The sequence below is a fragment of the Callithrix jacchus genome, chromosome 7 (genome assembly GCF_049354715.1).
Source record: "Callithrix jacchus isolate 240 chromosome 7, calJac240_pri, whole genome shotgun sequence".
Lineage (NCBI taxonomy): Eukaryota > Metazoa > Chordata > Mammalia > Primates > Cebidae > Callithrix > Callithrix jacchus.
The window spans coordinates 20273738-20296972 of record NC_133508.1 but is presented as its reverse complement, the minus strand read 5'-3'; the positions used below and the strand labels follow the sequence as shown (position 1 = coordinate 20296972).

At 37.3% G+C, this 23235-nt stretch overlaps 1 protein-coding gene and 1 non-coding gene across 4 annotated transcripts in view; both read right to left on the bottom strand.

The window, feature by feature from the left end:
- Nucleotides 1-23235, bottom strand: part of MALRD1 (MAM and LDL receptor class A domain containing 1) — a 619714-nt gene that overhangs the window by 115414 nt on the left and 481065 nt on the right. For all 3 annotated transcript variants that reach the window (XR_013520422.1, XM_078332925.1, XM_078332926.1), the window contains 2 exons: nucleotides 18236-18499; nucleotides 5945-6070 (listed from right to left, as the gene is read on the bottom strand). Coding sequence is in view for 2 of the 3 variants with exons in the window: in XM_078332925.1 (XP_078189051.1) it covers nucleotides 5945-6070; nucleotides 18236-18499 (390 nt within the window). In the remaining variant the exon portion in view is untranslated. The remainder of the gene's footprint in view (nucleotides 1-5944; nucleotides 6071-18235; nucleotides 18500-23235) is intronic.
- Nucleotides 15203-15416, bottom strand: LOC118143561 (small nucleolar RNA U3). Its single transcript, XR_004727747.1, has one exon. It is a non-coding gene; the product is annotated as a small nucleolar RNA U3 (small nucleolar RNA).

The following is a 23235-nucleotide window of genomic DNA, read 5'->3' as shown; positions in this document are numbered from 1 at the left end:
GGTGAGCATAAAGACCCAGAGGCCAGAGAAGAGGGTGTCACATGTTTGGGAAACTGAAGACAGCCCAGCCTGACTGAATTGCTCATAATACAAAGATAGTGTAAGTAAAAGTCAGAGATACACAGATCCCGGACCACATCAGCCCAGCAGAGCCAAGATTTTAAGAAGGGAAGTGCCATGTTTCATGCTTTGGAATTCTGGCTGCAGTGTGTCAACTCAACAGAAAGACCAAGACTAAAATTTGGGAGCCCCATTAAGAATATTTTGTAATAAACTAGCAAAAATATAATGATTGTCCGAATTAAAGGAGTAGGGTGAGCTTGGGGGTAGAAAGTTGCTGTATTTTTAAGAGATAATTAAATACTACGATTGAAACATCTTGGAGACTATTTGGAAGAGTCAAGAATAATGTCTACATTTCTTGCTGGGTCATTAGCTAGTTGGTGGTTTCATTCACTGAGGGGGATTTATGGGGAACTAAGATATTTAAAGGAAAAGGTCATGTTAGGTTTTAAGTACATAAGGGGCATCCAAGTGGAAGTGACCTCACCCATAAGCATTGGAATTTGTAGGTATGAGCCTCAGATGAAACATTTAATATGAAGCAGAGATACAGATTTGAGGCTTTTCTTCAGATTTTTTTTTTCTCTGCCTTTTAGATAGCATCACTTTTCAGGATTTTTCCTCAAGTCATTTTGAGATCACTGTTTCTGGTACTATAGGGTCATGTAGATATATTCCTTGCCTTTGACAAGCCCAATCTTAGAGAGAGAGAGAGAGAGACCATTTACTAGAACAGAGAAATGATGATAACCATGAAGGGTAGTGAAAAAACACAGAACTAGAAATTTTATGTAAGCAATATGTATAGAAGTAAAACATACAAGGAAAGGATGCCTTGAGAGAGTAGATTGTTAAGCAGTGATAAGTTTTGGCTTTGTGTCCCCATCTAAATCTCTTGTCAAACTGTGATCCCCAGTGTTGGAGGTCAGGCTTAGTGGGAGGTGACTGGATCATGGGAGTGGTTTCTAATGGTTTATCACCATCCCCTTAGTGCTGTCTCATGACAGAGTTCTCCTGATATCTGGTTGTTTGAAAATGTCTAGCACTTCCCCCTTCTCTCTCTCTCTCTCTCTCTCCTGCTAGGCACGTGAATGTATGTTTGCTTCGCCTTTTTCTTCAATCATGATTGCAAGTTTCCTGAAGCTACCCTAGAAGCAGAATCCTGTACAACCTACAATAAGCCCATTAAAACTCTTTTCTTTATAAACTACTCAGTCTCAGGTATATCTTTATAGCAGTGTGAGAATGGGCTAATAAAGGCAGTCATTACACACTGGAGAAGGGATGGCAGGCTTTAAGAAAGAGGAAAGCAAAGAAGGAGGGAATTTGCAGTTTAGGATCAAAAATGAAATATATCTTGTGTCTGGCACCATATTTGGTTTCAAAAAGAAATCAGCAATTTGCTTTCCCAGGGATATATTTCCCATCTTGCCCTCCCTTAATACTCCTTATTTAACTAATTACGTAAAACAGGGGAGTGGGGTGCTAAAGATGAGAGTAAGGAGCTCCCCCCTCAGGCCTGGGGGCCATGCTCCACTGAACAGAACAGACATGAAATCTCCTTTATAAACAAGAAATTTGCTGGTTTGACTGAAAAATAGCCACCAATATGATAAAGCTTATATCGGTATAAACCTTGTTAGATAAGCTGTTTCATGGTCATTTTTCGTCTTAAGTATAATTTCATTCTTCCTCAAACATGGATTTTGTTTCATTGAAAAATGAGAAGAGTGTCTAAGACTGCAGAAGATCAGAAAACTAACAGTATGGCAGAGCTGCCTATTTTTGGGTGGGTCATTCATATTTAATATATTACAGAAAATGAAACATAAGCTTGCTTTACATCAGAATGATTCTGTGGGAATCTAAATGTGCATTTTTGTGCTGTTTAGTGGAGCACAGAGCAAGAAACGCAGATGTTCACTGGAACCAGATGTGAGTCCTGGTGTTTTGCAGGGCGGAAGACTCACAGTTTATTTCTGTGAAAAGTTTTTATCGTTTTCTGCCTTAGACCCAGGTTCTTTATCCATAATACAGAAAGACACAGCACAAAGTATTTTCAGCTTTAATTTACTCAAAACAATTTTAAGCAGAGAGCAAATGAAATGGGGAAGGAGATGGATATGGCTAATTAGCCATGAAGAGGCTGAGTATTCCCAGGAGATAAGCAGATATAATTTCCACTATGGGAACTGGGAATCCATGGGGCAATATTACTATTAGCAGAGGTTCCCAATCTTTAGCCACAGCAATGTCTCACTGGCTTGTATGCCTTTGTGTTGGTTATTATGAATATGCGTCTAGAAACCAATACAGCTCACAACTGGTTGCACAGAAATATCATTCTGAGTATTTCACATTGTATCCCATTCTGATATATCTCATTGGTAAAGCAGGAACACATGTATAAAAACGATAGCAACTTTTAAGCTTAAATAATTTGCAAGTAAACACTTATTTCCCCTCTTTAATGTACATAGAGACTAGGGAAGTGACAGGTGCTATGTACTAGTGTGCTGGGAAGATTGATAGCCACATGAATCCTGGTTTTCCCTCATGATGCCTGGCTCAGTCATTTAAGAGTTATGGGACTTTGGGCTAGGTACTCTAAGTATAAGATTCTTCATGTAGAAGAATGTATGATATCACTTCCTTATAGGACTGCTAGGAAGGTGAAATTAAATTTGTTCGTTAGCATTTTTATGCTAGTGAATGGTGTGTATAAAGTATTAAATAATCGTTCTCAATCACCTCTCTATACGGCGGGGAGTCTTTGCATTGCTTGTGAAACCCAGTTTCCTTGATATTGCTCTATCCGTCTTCTCTTCCTTTCCTTCCTTTGTGGTTATAATCGCCATCACCGTCACCACTACCATTTACATAAGGCCTGCTATGCATCCGGGACTGACTTAAGAGTCTTACATGTGTTATCTCAGTTAGTCCTCATAACACTGTGTCTTGTACCATACTTACTCTCATTTTGCAGAGGAGAAAAGTGAGGCCTCCAGTGGTTAATATAACTTACTTGAGTTAACGGCAAAGAAGCATTTTAACTAGAACTAAACCCTGGCCTTCTGACTCCAAAGCCTGTTAGAGTAAAAATGTCAAATGATTAGCTATTTAGCTCAGAATTTCTACAACTGCTTGCAGTTTTTGATGTTGTGGGCATACAAACCCCTTTGAATCATGTGGCGTGTATGTACTGTGCCAGATAAATATGCATATACACAATTATCTGCACATAGTTTGAAGAAATATATAGACCCTAGGAATCCACCCAAAGATTTTGTGTAGCAAACAAAGTCCCAGAGGGAGGAGATTATTCTCTTTACCCTGAAATCCTGGCACAGGGACTGCAGGAAAAACTACCAAACCTCAAAAGTTGATGTCATAGAAGCAGAGACTAGAACAGTACTTACCAATGGCTGGAAAGGGGAGGAAAAGGACAGGCAGAGATTGTTCTATGGGTACAAAGTTACTATCAGACAGAAGGAATAAGTTTTGGTGTTCTATTGCACAGTAGGGTAATGGATGAATAGTAAGATATGGTATACTACAAAATGGTTAGAAGAGAGGCTCTTGAACGTTCTTACTACAAAGAAATAATTAATGCATGAGGTGATAGATAAGCTAACTACCCTGATTTGATCATGATACAACACACCATATGCACTGAAACATCGTTATACCCCATAAATATGCACAAGTATGTGTCAATTAAAAAATAATAATAATAAACAAACTTGAAGTAGCTCCATAGTATTTGCCTGAGAAGCATTTGTGTTTGTGTTGGCTTGGTTTTTGAATATTTCTGAAACTTTATTAAGCTGCATCTTCATCAGTATTTATTACACATAGCATTATATTTATAATGTCTCATCCTACAATTTTATATTGTTAGTTTCCTTTTCTAATTCTCCTTCAATGAATGATTATCATAGTTGTAGTTTCACCTTAGCATAAGCTTTATTAACCTCTACTACTGCAAATGACTAGAAAAACACTTTCAGTTTAGATTCAGCCAGACAAATTCTGGCCAATAATTTCTAGTTGCATAAGCAACCAAAACTTGAAAATAATATACTTCTACAATGAGTTAGGCATGAACAGGATTCATTGAAATATACGTAGCCTGCAACATGTATACAGTGCCCAAGCATAATGTTCTTGCTTATGACTTAAACCTTAAGGTAGGTGAGGCCAGATTCTCACCATGGTGAGATCACTATGGGAATTACTGGATGTTGTAAGAATTGGGTTCACGAAAGCCTACTAAATGCTGATCTTAAAAGAATATAAGGTTGGAAAGGAAGAGTAATGTGTCATGCACATTGACAAATCCTTAGTGTGGGTCCATCTTGAAGACATCTTAAAAATAGAAGCTTGACTTTATTATACTTGACTGACAAGTCAAAAAGCATATAACATATAAACAGACAAAACACAATATAATCGGGATTTTATTTCTGAAAACTGTGAGTTTCACTAGTTCTTTATTTTACCCTATCCCAATAGATATGTCAACATGACCTATACTTTGTAAGTGAACTGTAAACATGACTGGTGACTGATGAAAAGAGACAGACAAGACAAATGTGTTCTATAGTACTACCTACAGATTGTCTACCACTGGGTATGAATGACAAGTCTTTTGCTTTCCTGATCCTGTTCTTTAAAGTAGACTATATCAAAGAAGATAACAAATTATAACATATTATGTTTGTGCTCATTTAGCACCATGCTAAAGATAATCTTGCTTTTATGTAAATAAGTTTGAGTCTAGCATAAATACTGTGTCTTAATAGTTTCAAAGAATGGAGATATTCAGTAATGGCTTTCTTACTCTCTGTAAAGAAAATAATACCATTTCTCTTTTGGTATCTCTTGGTATCTCATCTAAAGTACATTCATTTCAAGTGCAGAAACAATGACAAAGAGTATTCATCTTTGCATATTTTATGGGGCCAGACCTGGTCACTTTTTTATTTGCTTTTGTGCTCATAAAATGCAGCGCTGTGTGAGTACTCATTTCCAGCAGGATAAAGAATAAGACTTTTTCACACTGTGATTTGATTACAATTATCATGCTTCTAAGCACATATCTCATAATGGTCTCCTTTCTTGAAAGATACAAAGGGTACCTTCTTAACTAGTTTTGATATAAGATATTTCCAACTTATTCAGGAAATCTCACTAAATATATCGCTATCATTAATTTATATTATCCTTTAGTTATGACAAAATTATATTCACTTTAATGGTCTATAATTTCATATATCAACTATATGAAATAAACGTTCATTTACTCGGGAGAGACGTTAACAAAGGGCTACAATAAATTAGGAAATTTTCAAGAAGTTTTGATAAAAGTATAATCACAGATATATACAGTTAGTTCTTACATTGTGTAAATGTTCCAAGGTCAGAAGAAAGAAAAATGTTTAGATGTCAAATTTACTTTTAAATACGTAACTAGATCATGCAAACAGGAAGCTCTTATAAAGAAGTAGGAAAAAGAAGACAACTATTAAAAAAAATTAATAGCACTAGATTGTATAGGGTTTCCTTATTATAGAAACCAAGCAATTTTCATAGGAAAGATTATTAAAGACTAATATTCTTAAGTTACATTGTGTTATAATTATACATTTGATTTTTCTTATCAAACATTGTGTAGAACTAGCATGAGCCCATTATATGTTTACAACTTTTTAGACACGTAGCAACTAATGTCAACATTCTTTCTGCCCCAAAACCAATATTAGAAATCCAATTATTCCATGCTTGCCATTATTTAGAATCTGAAGTTTTAATATTTTCATTGTGTGAAGGTTAAATTGCTTGTTTGTATCACAAGAATATTTGAATGGAAACGAGGTACCTGAGCAGCTGGACTCATCGAGCTGAAAATCCACGCAGTCGGCAGAACCATCACAGCGCTGGTGGGCTGGGATACAGCTGTTAGAGGAGGCACATACCAGAGCTCCATTAGAACAGCTTCTGTTGGCTGCAAAAAAGGAATAATGATCATGGATGCAAGTGTGTGTGTGTGTGTGTGTGTCCCAATGAATTCTCACAGCAAAATTATAAGACAGTTTATCATATTACTCTTGATTTTTTCTAGTCTGATATTTTAGATGACAGTTCTTTTTGAAAAAATTTCAAATGCATTAACTTAAAAATTTCTGGGGAAAAAACAGAAAACAAACAAACAAACAAAGAACGTTTGCCTGTAGATTCAATTCCCTTACTGGCTGAATCGTATCCTCACCTCAACATTCACATCTTGAAACCCTAACCAGCAATAGGAATGTATTTATAGAAAGGAGGCTTAAGAAGGTAACAAAGGTTATAAGAAGAAAGAGACATAAGTGATGCACTTGCATAGAGGAAAGGCTGTGTGAGGACACAGCAAGAAGGTGGCCACCTGCAACCCAAGGAGAGAGGCCTCAGGAGACGCCAAGTCTGCCTACACGTTGATCCAGGATTTTTAGCCCCCAGAAGTGTGAGAAAATAGATTTCTGTTGTTTTAGCTACCTGTTTAGTATGTTTTAGCATACTATTTTCTTATGGCAGCCTGTACTGACTAATACATACATTATGGAGTATTACACAAGTCATCAAATTCATTACATGAAACGCAAGCAGACTTCAATCTGACTTCCAGAGGCAAACATTTTAATAGCATGGAGATGTTATTGCTCTTAGGACTTCAGTTGTTTCAGAGAAGTGTCCTTACTGATGCCCATCAAGAGCGCTGATGACTGTTCAATGGCTATCTAGTCTTACAAAGCACTTTACCTCTCTTGTATGCAACTTGATTAATTTAATTATGCCTGCTTTGTCTATTAGGAAGCTCAGTCTTCAGTTCTGAAACTGTATTATTTTCTTCCTTTCTTCAGGATTACAACTTCCTAGAAAGAAGAGGCTATGGCTGGAATTGGTTTTATAAGTTAGAGCTGAATGGGAACTTCACATGTCAGCTGTTATCAAGTGTGAAATATGGTTTCTCTCCGTTTTCCTGCTTGTTTCAGGACCTGGAATAATTCAGGTCCTCAATTATTCGGGACCAGTATAATTACTGGAAGACAAGAAGCCTGGGCTGCAGGCCTGATCCCTTTTCTGGTTCTACTCTGGTTTTGGTCTGTGCCAGTGATGATGTTCATTCTCAGAGTATTTAATGGGACAGCTCTACTATCTAGCATTGTGAAGTGTCTGGACCAGAGGGAATGTGTCAAAGCATGAACCCACTGCACCATTTTGTCAGAAAGTCTGGACAGATTTCAAAAGACTAAATAATAATGGTATAGATCTATTCAGGTTTTCTAACCCTGCTCCTCTGAGTCCCAGGGTTCAGCAGAAATATGTCAAAGGCAGCAGTACATAGTCAGCACTGTGTGCCACTTAACCCAGGTTCAACAAGAACAGCTTTGCTTTCCTCTGATTTACTTAACGGTATCACATACAACTTCTTATTTGAACATTTTAGTCCAAACCTGCCACTAAAATTTTAAAAAGGATTAGTCTGAAAAAGTCCTTGCATATGAATAAAGTTACAACCTTTTCAAAGTAAATTATTTAAATGACCCAGGAACAAATGTCCCCATGTATGGTTCTTACACAGATACTGCTAGCTCTTTCATGAATTATTTTTTTCTTCAAGTATAATTATGGGTTGGAATGAATAATTTATTTTAGGTATCATAGGTAACTGACACAATTGATTTTGAAAATGGCCTATTAAAATATACTTTAAGTTGGACATAAAAAAAGTGTTTTTAAGAATGTGTATCTCCATTGACTGAAAATGTTGACTCTGAAAAACTTATGCGATACTCTTTATTGGGCAATTCTTTTTAAGGTGCTAGAATATCAATTCACACCAAAAAAATATTCAGCTTCCACCACATGTTAAACAGTGTCTTTGAACTTAGAATGGAGAGTTCAGGGGAGAAATTTAAAAATGAATCATACATGGTGATGACAAGAGAACAGCTAGACAGATGTGATAAACAGTTCAAAATAATAACAAAAGAAATTCCATAAGGTCAAACTTAGTAGGCAAAGCATTGTTGTTGATATGCATTTATAAAAACAAAAATTCCTTTAGCATACAGAGATGTATAAAGGCTGAAAGAGCAGAATCTTGAAATATATTTTAAATTTTAATATTTCTAGGGAAAAGCCATTTAGTAGAGAATAACATCTACAAATGGAAAATCAATACGTTTTCTATTAGTTCAGTGAGTACAGTAGGTCGCTTTCGACTAGGGAGGTTGGATATGGAAGTAGTACAGATAAACCAGAACAAAACACAGCTGGCACAGTGGCTCACGCGTGGAATCCCAGCACTTTGGGAGGCCGAAGCAGGTGGATCACATGAGGTCAGGAGTTTGAGACCAGCATGGCCAACATAGTGAAACCCTGTCTCTACTAAAAATAAAAATAAATAGCCAGGAGTGCTGGTTTGTGCCTGTAATCCCAGCTACTTAGGAGGCTAAGGCAGGAGAATAGCTTGAACCAGGGAGGTGGAGGTTGCAGTGAGCTGAGATTGCACTACTGCACTCCAGCCTGGGAACACAGCAAGATTCTGCCTTTAAGGAAAAGAAACAAACAAGCAAACAAGCAAAAAACAGGTAGAAATTGTCTAGGGTTTCAGGAGAAGGCTGATCTTCAGCTTTTCCAAATGTTTAAATCATTTTACGATATACACAGACAAGATAAATTACATTGCAAAGCAAGTAAACTAGGAAATAATAATATTCCAACTCTTATAACCTCTAAAAGCAAAATCTGGCATACATCTTCATTTTTTATAAGCATTATCTTATAAGATCTTGTAAGATAACATAATGCTTGTAAAAAGTGAAGATGTATGCCAGATATAGGTGATGGGGAGGAAGGCAGCAACCACATTGCCATGTATGTACCTATGCAACAATTCTGCATGTTCTTCACATGTACCCCAAAACCTAAAACGCAATAAAATACTTTTAAAAACTGAGGATGTATGCACAGGCATATCTCAGCAATATGGCAGGCTCAGTTCCAGATAACCATAATAAGGCTAATGTTGCATTAATGCAAGCCATACCATTTTTTTTTGGTTCTCAGTGCATATAAATGTTATATCTACACTAAAACTTAGTAAATTAAATGTGCAACAGCCTAATGTCTAAAAAAGTATTAACTAAAAATACTTAGGGTTTAGTTAAGGCAGCCATAGACCTCTCCTCTCTAGATGTGGAAGTCTTACGCGGCATCTCCTTTCAACAGAAGGCTGTTTCGTTGACACTGAAAATCTGTTGTTCAGTGTAGCCACCTTCATCAATGATATTAGCTAGATCTGGATAACTTCGTACAACTTCTCCATCTCAGTACTTGCTGATTCATCTTGTACTTTTATGCTACAGTGATGGCTTCTTTCCTTCAACCTCATAAACCAACCTCTGCTACCTTCCAAGTTTTCTTCCAAAGCTTTCTCGCCTCTCTCAGACTTTGCAGAATTAAAGATAGTTAAGACCTTGCTCTAGATTATGCTGGAGCAAAGGGAATGTGTCAAAGCATGAACTCACTGCACCATTTTTTTCAGAAAGTCTGGATAGATTTCAAAAGCACTAAATAATAATGATATTGATCTATTCTTGTCTTCTAAGCCTGTTCCTCTGAGTTTCAGGGTTCAGCAGAAATATGTCAAAACTTTCTCCATATCCACAATAAGGCTGTTTTGCTTTCCTATCATTTGTGTAATTAGTGTTTTAATTGCCTTCAATTTTTCCTTCACATTCTCAGTTTGGCTGTTTGGAGCAAGAGGCCCAGATTTCAGCCTATCTTAGCATTCAACATGCCTTACTCACTAATAATCATTTCTAGCTTTTCACTTAAAGTGAGAGATGCACATTTCCTCCTTTCACTTGAATACTTCGAGGTTACTGTAGTTGGCCTAACTGCAATATTGTTTGGTCTCAGAGACTGGGGAGACCCAAGGAGAGGAAGAGGGAAAGGGGGAATGGCTGATGGGTGGAGCAGTCAGAACACACACAACATTTATCAATTGAATTTACCATTTTGTATGGGCATGGTTCATGAAACCCCAGAACAGTTACAATAGTAACATCAGAGATCACTAGTCACACAACACCATGACAAACATAATAGTCATGAAAAAGTTTGAAATATTGTTAGAATCACCAATATGGGATACAGATATGAAGTGAGCATATATTGTTAGAAAACTGGCACTGGGGCCAGGCGCATTGGCTCACGCCTATAATCCCAGCAGTTTGGGAGGCAGAGGCAGGTGGATCATGAGGTTAGGAGATCAAGACCATCCTGGCTAACATGGTGAAACCCCATCTTTACTAAAAATACAAAAAATTAGGCATGGTGGCATATGCCTATAGTCCCAGCTACTCAGGAGGCTGAGGTAAGAGAATTGCTTGAACCCAGGAGGCGGAGGTTGCTGTGAGCTGAGATCATGCCACTGAACTCCAGCCTGGGCCATAGAGTGAGATTCTGTCTCAAAAAAAAAAAAAAAGAAAGAAAAGAAAAGAAAGAAAGAAAAAAGAAAATTGGCACTGATAGACTTGCAGGATGCAAGGATGTAGACCTTCCATTTGTAAAAAATGCAACATCTGTGACATGCAATAAAGCAATACACAATCTGTTTATTTATTTTGCATGCACACAAAATGTATTTATGTATCTATGTACCTATATGTGTGTACATATATACACGCATTTTTGGGTGCATACATATTTTTATCATTATTTTCATTGCAAAAAGCTGAGAGATTATAGCTTTAAGATTTTAAACAATATAACATATTAACATTTTTATACAAATACCATAGATACTTCTCATCTTCTTGCAAACATATATTTTGAACCCTTCCTCTACTGGAGATAGGAATTTATCCATATTTCTTCATTGAATTTCCAATGTGACTGGTAACTTATTTTCAAGTTAATAAAGAACTCTAATTTATAAGTGGTACAAGTTCACAGGTTTGGCACAAATACAGTTGAAACGTATTAAAAATCAGTTAATGGTTTCAATATAAAAAGTTTTACTTTTTTCTTAACAGTTTAGTTTTAAAAATAGAACTTTGGCTTTATAAAATTTATAAACAAAAATTATATTTAATCATTATAAATTTTCCTTTAATGGTAGAAAACAAATTATGAATGCAACTAATATTTGTTGGCATCCATAAAGCAAATAACATTGCAGTGAACATAGGAAAATAAACGGAGTCACTTATTTTGTATTTTTCTTTCTTAATTAATATATGTACAACATAGAGTAATTCCAAAATTAAGCCGAAAAATTCATACATGCTGGAGAGGATGTGGAGAAATAGGAACACTCTTACACTGCTGGTGGGGGTATAAATTAGTTCAACCATTGTGGAAGACAGTGTGGCGATTCCTCAAGGCCTTAGAAATAGAAATTCCATTTGACCCAGCAATCCCATTATTGGGTATATATCCAAAGGACTACAAATCGTTCTACTATAAGGACACATGCACACGAATGTTCATTGCAGCACTGTTTACGATAGCAAAGACCAGCAACCAACCCAAATGCCCATCGATGATAGACTAGACTTGGAAAATGTGGCACATATACACCATGGAATATTATGCAGCAATCAAAAATGATGAGTTCGTGCCCCTTGTAGGGACATGGATGAATCTGGAGAACATCATTCTCAGCAAACTGACACAAGAACAGAAAATGAAATACCGCATATTCTCACTCATAGGTGGGTGATGAACAATGAGAACACATGGACACAGGGAATGGAGTACTACACACTGGGGTCTATCAGGGGAATAGGGGAGGGACAGCAGCGGTGGGGAGCTAGGGAGGGATAGGATGGGGAAAAATGCCAAATGTAGGTGAAGGGGAAGAAGGCAGCAAAACACACTGCCATGTGTGTACCTATGCACCTATCTTGCATGTTCTGCACATGTACCCCAAAACCTAAAAAACAATTTAAAAAAAAGTCTTTAGTGGATTGGCTTCTAAAATACTGGACACAGTTTTGGCCTCTAAAATCCTTAAGTAAGAAGAGAAAGAAAGAAAGAAAGAAAGAAAGAAAGAAAGAAAGAAAGAAAGAAAGAAAGAAAGAAAGAGAAAGAAAGAGAAAGAAAGAGAAAGAAAGAGAAAGAAAGAGAAAGAAAGAGAAAGAAAGAAAGAAAGAAAGAAGGAAGGAAAGAAGGGAAGGAAGGAAGGAAGGAAGGAAGGAAGGAAGGAAGGAAGGAAGGAAGGAAGGAAGGAAGGAAGGAAGGAGAGAAAGAAAACTTAGGTTTCAAAATGTTTTCATGAATAGTATCTATTTTTTGGTATACTGGCTGTTAGACATTATATTTTAATATCTATAATACTTATGTGGCTGAGCACACTGGCTGACACCTGCATTCCCAAAACTTTGAGAGACCAAGGCAGCAGGATTATTTGAGCCCAAAAGCTTGAAACCAGCCTGAGCCACTTAGCAAGACCCTAACTCTATAAATTTTGTTATGAAAAATTAGCCAGGCATGCTGGAGCATGCCTGTGCTGCTTGGGAGACTGAGGTGGGGGATTGCCTGACCCTGGAAGGGCCAGACTGCAGAGTTTTACAATTGTGCCACTGTTCTCCAACCTGGGAAAAAGAGTGAGACTCTGTCTCAAAAACAAATAATCAAACAAAAAAAGTTATTACATCTATCATCCTAGAAATTGGTATTCTTTCTTACCAAAGTAGGCTAAGTAACAAGGCATTTTGTGCCATGTAGCTCATTCACTCAGGTTGATGATACTTTAAAAATAAACAATTCGTGAATGGGTCATTGGTGCTACTTCCTGAAAGCAAAATTCTTTTAATTGATTATAGTTGCTGCATTGAAAACATATTTGGAAGTAAAGTATGTAAGACTATGGATGTATATACCCATTTTGTACTAAAATAAAATCTATATGCAGCAGATCAATATTTCTGATAGCAGAGAAACTCTGGTCTTGGGCCATGAGAATGAAGACTACAAGCCCTTTAGGGCAAACACACCTAACATACAACAGGATGGATATTTATTTTATTCTTGATTTAAATTCAACCAGTACTCTTATTAAAATACCTTAGCAGTTTAAATAATTTTCAATAAACTATAAGATAATTTAATGGGGAAAGAATAATAATTTATTGTGTGTGTGTTATGCACCTTACCATATTAATTTCATTTGCTCCTCTAACATGCTTCTCTAAAACAGATTAATTATCATGATTTTCAATGTTGAAAAAACTGAGGATCACTATTGTAAAAAAGTGGGATCTGGTAAATGCAGAGGAATAATCTTTACATGGTTGTTCAAAGGCACAATAGGATGTTGAGATCATAGCTAACACATTTAAAGACTAATAGCAAAAATATCAATGATGAAGTTTGATCTACAAGTCTTAGGAAGGTGACACATTCTAAACCACCAGAAGTGGCCTGAAACCTCACAGGACACATCCACTACCATTGGAAAGGAGGTAAACTACCCACTTCCCTATTTGTTTTTCACAGTTGTATCTGTCACTGATGCATAGTTTCCATGCACTCCTCCTGATCTATTCTCCACCTTCTCTCCTCATCTGTAAGACTGGACTATAAGAATACATTAATAAGCCTTTTAAACTTCAGGTGTATGATTGGATTTGGCCAATGAGTAACACCAGCATTAGAGTAATACAGAGCAAAGAGACTCTTTAAGATCAGCATGGACTAACTGCTTCCCTTAATTCAACGTCATACCTCCTATCAAGTAGACTTTTCCACTCTAGGCTCAGGGAACTGAACCGCTTCTCATACTCTTTTGTCTATAAGTGTTAAAAGCCCCACTCTTACTATCCCTTATGGCTTTGCTATGTATACTAATTCCCTAGTAAACAATCCTCTTATTAATATTTTTTCAATTTATACTATATCAATACCTGTTTCTTGCCAGGATATTGACTGATACGACATCTGCTAAAATTTTGAACTTCGTGCTGAATAGAAGGCAGCTATCAGAGGAATACGGTAAAAAGACTCTTCCTACTTTTGAGCTGTCCTTCCATATAATTAACCATGCTTAGTTTTTCGTTTTTTTCTTTCTTTTTTTTTTTTTTTTTTAGGGAAATGGGATATGTTTGATAAAAACCGTTTGCTTCAGTTCAGATAAAAACTGTAATGAAAAAATAATGTTTACAATGTAAAGACAATATTCAATATGAAGTGTTTTTAAATGTTGAACTCACAGATTTATCTAAACAGTCCTAATGCTAGAAAATTTATTTTTATAAAAATAAAGGCCCATAAATATCATTTCTTATTGATGTCTGTCGCTGTCTAAAATTGTAAACATCTCCAAATCCTTATTCCTACAACATAGAAACATGGGAAAGTCACTGAAAGCAAAGAAACCAATACTTTTTTCCTGCATCCCACCCCAATTACAACTTCTTGAAAGAGCTATCTACAATTGATTTCCCTTTTTGACATTTCCCATTTGCTCTTAAAAAAGATTGACATCAGAATTCTGCCCTCCCACTTCATAAATGTTCTCTAACATCACCAAAAATCACCTTTTTGGCTTTTTCCAATTTATATATTCTTTAGGCCCTCTCTTATTTGATCCCTCAGAAACATTTCAACCTGTAAATATTTTGATACTAAAGGATTTCTGCCTTTCAGCTCATCAGTCTCTTGTTACCCCACGGCCTAGGATCACATCTTCTCAGTGTCTTCAATGTCTGCTTTTTCTTAACGGTCTTTTAACTGTTCCTTTAGGTTCTGTCTGCCACTTTATCTCTTTCCTCTTTTATCTCATCTATACCCACAGCTTGAATAATCATATGCTGATGGCCATGTATCCCTATATTATCTTATTTTAGCATTTTAGCTCTCTCCTGAGCTCTATATGTACATTTCCAAACACATTCTAAACATTTCCATGTATATGGCTCCCATGTCTCATAAATACAACACATCTAAAAACGAAGCCACATCTTCCCCCAACACATCCATCTCCTCTTATTTTCCCAAGCTCAAGCAATAGCACATAAGCTGTCCTGATGCCCAAATCAGAAACTTGGAAATCATTCTATTTTTTTTTTTTTAATTAACAAAAACCACTCAGACTGCATCTTCTCCCTTTTACTTTCTGGAAGGAAGAGAAGAACATAATCAATGGCAAATGGTGGTTGGAACCAAGCAACACCAAGAGCCGGCTTCATGCTCAGGAGAGAATGCTGCGCCTCCTCCTTGTGCTTCTGGTGCCCGACATGTGCAGAAAAACTTCTCCAGAAGCAAACCGTAGACGTGATCCCTGAAAGCAGAGTCTTGGAAATCACTGTTGATTCCTTTCCTTCCTCATCACCTGACCATCCCTTAAGTCTATTCATAATCTTTACCTTATACCGGTATCTAATCAATTGCTTGGTATCTGAACTGTGACATCTTCTAACCAGTCCCCCTTCTTCACTCTAATCCATCTCATATCCAACTTAAGTGCAGTTATGTGGCCCTGGCATGGTGGCATGGTGTTGATGATTCTGCAAGATCTGGGTCCTGCTTCTCTCTCCGGGATTCTTTCTATATTTTCAACCACAGACCCTGCTCTAGCAACACAAAATATGCTTCAGTCTAACAACTTGTTCTCTATTCCCGGAACAATCTTCACCTCACTTGAATCCAGATCTCTGCTTTATTTGTCCAATGACTATTTGTCTTTCTGAATTTGGCTGTGTAATCACTCTTCCTGTTAAAATGTAAAGACTCCATAGCACCATAGTTAGAGAGTTCCTTATGTGCCTTCTAACATGGGGTGCTTGACTCTGTCACAGGACTGATCATACAGTATTTCTGACTTTCACTGACTAGTCTCCTTCACTAATATATAGCACGTCTTCAGCCTGAGCTCGAACAGCGTCATATCCATCTGTCTCGTCAATGACTACATGGCCTTAGTTAGGCTCTTAATGAGGTTTGCGAATAAATGAATGAATGTGAGTTTACAAAACATCATTCTAAACCAGTAGGAGCCCCAAAGACTGTTATGTCTTCAAATGCTGGGTGAATTATGACCACTGAATTCTTTTATTCTGTAATTTTGCTCTAGCATTTTGTTCCCAGTCTATTCCTACCATGGGCTTATTTCCCTTTTGGAACAGAGCTTCGTAGGACTAGTCAAACTCCAATTTTCCAAGAAATGCCTAAATTTATAAGGACACAGTACTTTCCTAAGCTTCTCTTTAAATAGCAGTTGTATTTGAAGCCAAATATCATATGACTATATTGAACTTAATATGATTTCTATCAGCCAAATTACATTAGTGCCCTGATGGGAACAGGGATAAGTAATTTGGCAGACTTTCTCTTTTCTATTCACCTCCATTTGCTTACCTTTCTTCCAATAAAAGATTACAAGACCTGACAGGTTGGCTTTATCTCAGAGAGAATATATAGGTAGGTAATAACAGGGAGTTGGAAAAACAATTTATTAGCCTGAACCAGGAAAAGAGTTTCACTGATTTAAGGCTAAAGCCTTTAAACATCCCAAGGCCATCTCTCTTTTCTTTCATTCACCTTTACTCCTCTTCCAATTGTTCCAGATTTCTGAAGGTCCATACTACACAGGACCCTAAAATAACCTACTCTTCTGCCCTTTCCTCTTTCCCACCTTTCCTCCTTCCTTCCTTCCTTCTGTCCTCCCTTCCTTCCTTCCCTCCCTCCCTCTCCACTCCTTCCTTCCTTCCTTCCCTCCCTTCTTCCTTCCCTCCCTCTATCCCTTCCTCCTTCCTTCCCTCCTTCCCTCCATCCCTTCTTCCCTCCCTCCCTCCCTCTTTCCCTCCTCCATTTCTCCCTTCCTCCCTTCTATCTGTCTCCCTTTCATTCTTTTTTTTTTTTAATAGAGTCTCACTCTGTCACCCAGGCTGGAGTACAGTGATATAGTGGCACGATCATCATTGACTGCAGCCTCAAACTCCTGTGCCCAAGCAATCCTCCCACCTCAGCCTCCAGAGTAGCTGGGACTACAGGCATGCACCACCACATCTCATTATTATTATTATTATTGCTACTTTTCTATAGATGGGGTCTCACTATGTTGCCCAGGCTGACTTTAACTCCTGGGCCCAAGGGATCCTCCCCCGCTCCGCCTCCCAAAGTGCTGGGTTAACAGGGCTGAGTCACTGCACTCAGCCTTTTTCAATGTTCCCCTCTTATAGTTACAATTCAAACTGTTTTTTACTAATCGAAAAATTATGATCATTAACATATAGTTTATGAACCTCTATCACTGAAGCCCTCATCCAGAAATACAATACGATATAACAAAATACAAAGGAAGGAAGCAAACAAATAACTAAATAAAATGTTAAGGGTGTTTGGACACCACCGTGATTATGTACTCACTTTAAGATGTGTATAATTACTTCTTACATAACATGCTTCCTTCCCTACCTGACAGTGGCTAATTACAATAAAAATCAAAGGTACTGAATACAGAGCTTGGGATTTTACATGCGTTTGCTCAAATCGTCACAGCCTTGTAAGTTAGGTATCACTGAATTCATTACATGGATGACAAAACTGAAATTGGCAGCACTCAACTTCCCCAACATTGCACACATAGTACATAACAGGGATGAAATTCAAACTCATGTCTTTAGGATGCGTTATCCCATGAACTCTTAATCACATGACATTTACTCAGGTAATTATCCAGATCCAACCCCTAACTCTGTATACCCTTTAAAATAAATATTTGTCACGTGATCAAAAAGAGAATATCTATCACTATGCCCTTTACTTAAGCCATCATCAAGAACCTTTACGATAGGAAGAAATTCTCACCACATTTCTTCAAACCACTTCCATAAACACGTGTTAATGAGATAAAAACACATAAGGGATGACTCAGATGTAAATAGAAAAGGAAACAGACAGGTTTAACAGAAACTAGTGTGACCACAAACAGTGTTGCTAGAAACGCTAAGCAAAGGACAGATGCCTTGTTTTGCAACATAACAGAAAAGGCTACATTATTGATGATACAATCACATTAAGGTTCTAGGAAACTTCATTTCATCTGTCCAGCTTTCTCTCTCATTTTAAAGTGGCATTCCTTCCCTTGCACACGGAATTAGTGAAAATAACTCACAGCAAACGAGTTCATCTTCATTAAAGTGGCAGTCGGGCACCCCATCGCATAGCAGGAGGGAAGGGATACATTCATCTGTAGAGCACAGGAACTCCATGTTACTACAGAGTGGAGGGGTGGGGCTGAGAGGACAATCCATTTCATCAGATCCGTCTATGCAGTCTTCATGTCTGTCACATTTCCCTGAGAGAGGGACACAGTGGAGTGTGTAGATACAAGAAAACTGATCAGCTTCACAGGGTGATGGCTGCACTGTGACAGGACCTAAAAAAGAGAGCAAGTCAAGTCATTTTGGCTTTAGGGAAGTTACCTCCGTCTGGTGTTAAGACATCGCAGGTTGCATTTATTATCGTACAAAATGAATCTGGTTAATTGAAGTAAATTAATTTCAAATTAGGAATAATATGAAGCCTACAAAACATGCAAACTTGATTCAAGAATATGCCTTATCATAATCTCAGGAACAACATTAAAATTTATTTTAATTTCAATAATTTGGGGGAATTATTAATAATTTTTAACAATTCCCACAAGTTACTGAAATTCTTGAATTATTAGATTATTTTAATTTTAATAATTAAAATAATTATTTGATTATTGGTTGCATTGATAACTTCTTTAGTGGTGCTTTCCGAGACTTTGGTGCATCCATCATCTGAGCAGTGCACACTGTAACTGATAGTTTTTATCCCTTACCCCACTCCCAATCTTTCCCCTCTGAGTCCCCACAGTCCGTTATATCATAATTATGCCTTTGCATCCTCATAGCTTAGCTCCCACTTACACTATTTAGTTTTCCATTCCTAACTTACTTCACTTAGGATAATGGCCTCTAGCTCCATGCTTGTTGCTGCAAAAGACATTATTTCATTCCTTTCTATGGCTGAGTAGCATTGCATGATGTATATATACTAAATTTTCTTTATCAACTCGTTGGTTGATGAGCATTTAGGTTGGTTTCACATCTTTGCAACTGTGAATTGTGCTGCTATAAACATGCATATGTATGTGTCTTTTTTATATAATGACTTTTTTGGGGGGTAGATACCCCAGTAGTGAGATTGATGGATCAAAGGATAGTTCAACTTTTAGTTCTTTAAGGCATCTCCATCCTGTTTTTCATAGTGGTTGTACTAACTTACATCCCCACCAGCAGTGGAAAAGTGTTCCCTTTTCACCACATCTGTACCAACAACTATCACTTTTGCCTTTTATTTATAGCCATTCTTATAAGCACAATATTTTTTAAAAGGCATCATTGACATAAAAACTGACACCTTCAAATTAAAGAAGAAATTTTTATTTCTATGCCTTCAATTGGACTACTAAATCAGATTGTGCTAGAGAGTAAAGACACTTCTACTCAGTAAATTAGAAACTTTGGAAAGGTGCACTTACAATTTTACAATTTAAGGGAATTGTTACAATATCAGAATATTGCTTATGTACTGTCTGTTAGTGGCCTCCACTCAGGGAATCTGGCTCTTGAGACCCTGGGCAGGGCTGGGCCACAGAAGTAGAGATCTGCTATGGTTTTGTCACACTGCACTCTGTCCTTGAATCTTGCTTACTGGTCAAAGGCCATGTGCTGTCATGTTTAGAGCCAGATAAAATCACAGTGTAATCTAAGATGTTACACTAGGAATCTTGAAGATAATCTGCTTGAAACCCAACCAACTCATTTTACAAATGAGGACACTGAAGCCCACATATTTTAAATATCCAAATACTGAATGCTAGTGTAATAAACTTTTATTACAGAAAACTTTTCTGCAGCAAAGGTTTGAGTCCACGTTAAGTCAAACTTAAAGCAGAAGCTGAGTGTTGAGTGTTGACTATCATGTTTCTAAAGGTGAGGGAATGTATGTGAATATATAGGACTGCACTAATTGGTGATTAGTTGGAGGGTTCTTATACTGTGTGTCGTCTCTGTGCTAGTTAATGAGGGACTCATCAATATAATAAGGGAAAAATACAGTGCCAGGTAGTAGTGGAGGCCAGTTCGGAAATGGTTTATTTTTTTCTTGACATTTTAAACCTTGATATGTATGGGTTGTATGAGAATAATTTACATTACATGTAAAGATGATACAGCAAATGCATTTTCAAAATTACATGTGAAAGTCCCTCTCCCTCCTCAGTGAACCAATAGTGAAGATATATCTAGAAGGTATTTAGATTCTGACACTATGAACAAAGCCATGTATCTAAGATATACATGGGCCATGCTTAGGGAGTCTATGTTCATGGAAATCAGTATGTTTAAGTAGGAGAGGGAGACATTACTATCACGTTCTAATCTAACTGCCTGAGATCACAGCAGCATATATTGCAATGTTCCAATGCACAAATTCTAAACTCAAACTTTGAAAGTAAGTTGGATTTAAATCTGCATACTTTTACATACAGCTCTTCTGATACTGAACCATGGTCAAATAGTTTATCTGCAATCGTTTCATTAGATTAATCTTATACTTAAAGAAGGATGGAAATTCTTAATTGTTTTCTAAAGTATTTTATGCATGAAATTTTCATCTTTATGAGCTCACCAAAGGTTGAAAAGGTTTAACAAATTCTTTGCAAATAACAAGAATCTAGAACCATCCTTTAGTAATATCTATGACTTAATTAAGCATTACCCTTTTCTTTAAAAAAAAATGAGGAAGGTAACATTCTCTATTTGAAAACAAACACAGACTCCTTATGTTTCCCAGTTTCTATTCAGAATGGGGTGTGTGTGTGTGTGTGTGTGTGTGTGTGTGTGGTGTGTTCCTTTATATTTTTTTTTACATTGGATATGGAAAAGTAAAATTTTCTCCTTTTGGGGGTAGCCTTTGCATTAAATACCAAAATTATTTTCATTGAACAGTATCGAGAACTCACTGTTGTAGGCGCTTTCATTCATGGACTGGTGAGTTGGAGATAAAATGGCCAGGCCGTACGCCACAATGTAGGGCATTTATGAAGAACCAGTGCAGCTCCAGAGCTCCCCATGGTATCGGCTGAGCCCCTTCTTGCACCTGTATCACAACTAAACCCCACTCGCCACCCGCCCGATACACAGTTGTTTCTTCCCGTCCTTTGCAGGGATGTTCCTGAGAGAATTGCTAATAAATCTCTGATGTGGAGTCTCCCTTAAGGTCAGCTTCCCCAGGAACATGACTTATAACACTATCCAAACATCAGAATGAATCTAGTTTTCATTAAGTCTCCTCTGAATTGCTTCTCGAATTTTCTAATGATATAATTCTGATGTAGGGAGAACATGACTTTGCACTCCTACGGAGAGTCTAGGTAGTCTCTTAGCCAACAGCAGTCCTTCATTCACTCCATATTTCTTTTGTCTCTTGTTTTAACCTAATGAAAATTCTGTGTTCTACTATAAATCCATACTTTATTGATATAAGTGGTTTCCTTTAGGTAATTAAATAAAACTAATACTCCTAGATGATGTTATCTTTTCACTTGGATGCACTCTGCCACATACATGCTTTAGGAAGTGTGGCTGGCCAAGCGTGTGGCTCATGCCTGTAATCCCAACATTTTGGGAGGCCGAGGTGGGCAGATCATCTGAGGTCAGGTGTTCAAGACCAGCCTGACCAACATGGTGAAACCCTGTCTCTACTGAAAATACAAAAATTAGCCTGGCCTGGTGGTGCAAGCATGTAATCCCACCAACTCAGGAAGCTGAGGCAAGAGAATCACTTGAACCCACAGTGAGCCGAGAGAGTGCCACTGAACTCCAGCTTGGGCAACAAGAGCAAAACTTTGTCTTGGTAAAAAGAAAAGAAAAGAGAAGTGTGGCCACTGTTAAAAAGTTTTTTCTAAAACATTAATGTTAACAGAGTTATTCTTGGGTCTCACCCATGGATTTACCTAATTATTATAGGAGGATTACAAATTTCAAGTGTGTTGGAATCAACCATAAAGTGTATCTTATGTTGCAGTTTGCAGTTGATTTATCATTTATATATTGGAGCTGATCATAATATACAATCCCTTTAATTCTCTAAATAAGAACAACATTCATGGTTCTCTTTTTAATACTCTGAAAAATCTCAGCACTACCTTAAATGCATGTTGCTAAGGAAAAGAATCAATCTGAAAAGGCTACATGCTGTCTGATTTCGACTATATGACACTCTAGAAAAGGCAAAATTATGGAGACAGGAAAAAGATCTGCCAGGAGTTATGGGATGGGAGGTAGGGCAAGGAGGAATGAAGACGTAGAGCACAGGGAATTTTTAGGACAGTAAAACCAAATGGACGTATAACATTATAATTGTGGATACATGTCATTACGTGTTTGTCAAAATCCACAGAACTTTCAACACCCAGAGTGAAACTCCATGTATACTATGGACTTTGAGTGGCAATGTGCCAAAGTAAGCTCATCTCACTGACTGTAACAAATGTACCACTCTGGAGCAGGATGTAAATAGCAGGGAAGACTATCAAGGTGGGGACAAGGAGTATATGGGACATTTTCTTCTCAATTCTTCTGTGAACCTAAAACTGCTGTAGAATATAAAGTATACGCATATACAAACACACACACACAAACACAGGCACACACACACCATATATATATATACACGTACTAATATTGATATTGATACATAAAAACAACAATATTGGTGGTGAGGTATCTATCTATAGATCTATAGATAGAAAGATCTATAGATATCTCACCACATATATTTTCATGTGTATATTATCACCAATATTCCTTAGAACCTACATTGTCTAATGATTTTCTCTTAAAATTTCTATGTTCTAATTTCTCCAAATTTATGTGAGAATGTAGCAATCAGCAATTAAAGTGCATAACACTCTGATAAAAGTACTGTGCCTTGGTCAAGCACGTTGATCCATTTCTTACTATGCCCAGTGAGCTGCTTAGTCAGGTTGCTTGAAACCGACGGCATTGAGGTGCAAGGCTGGTGACCATGCAAGGCAAATGCTGTCAGGTCAGTCCCGACAGTAGTTAGCTTCCTTGG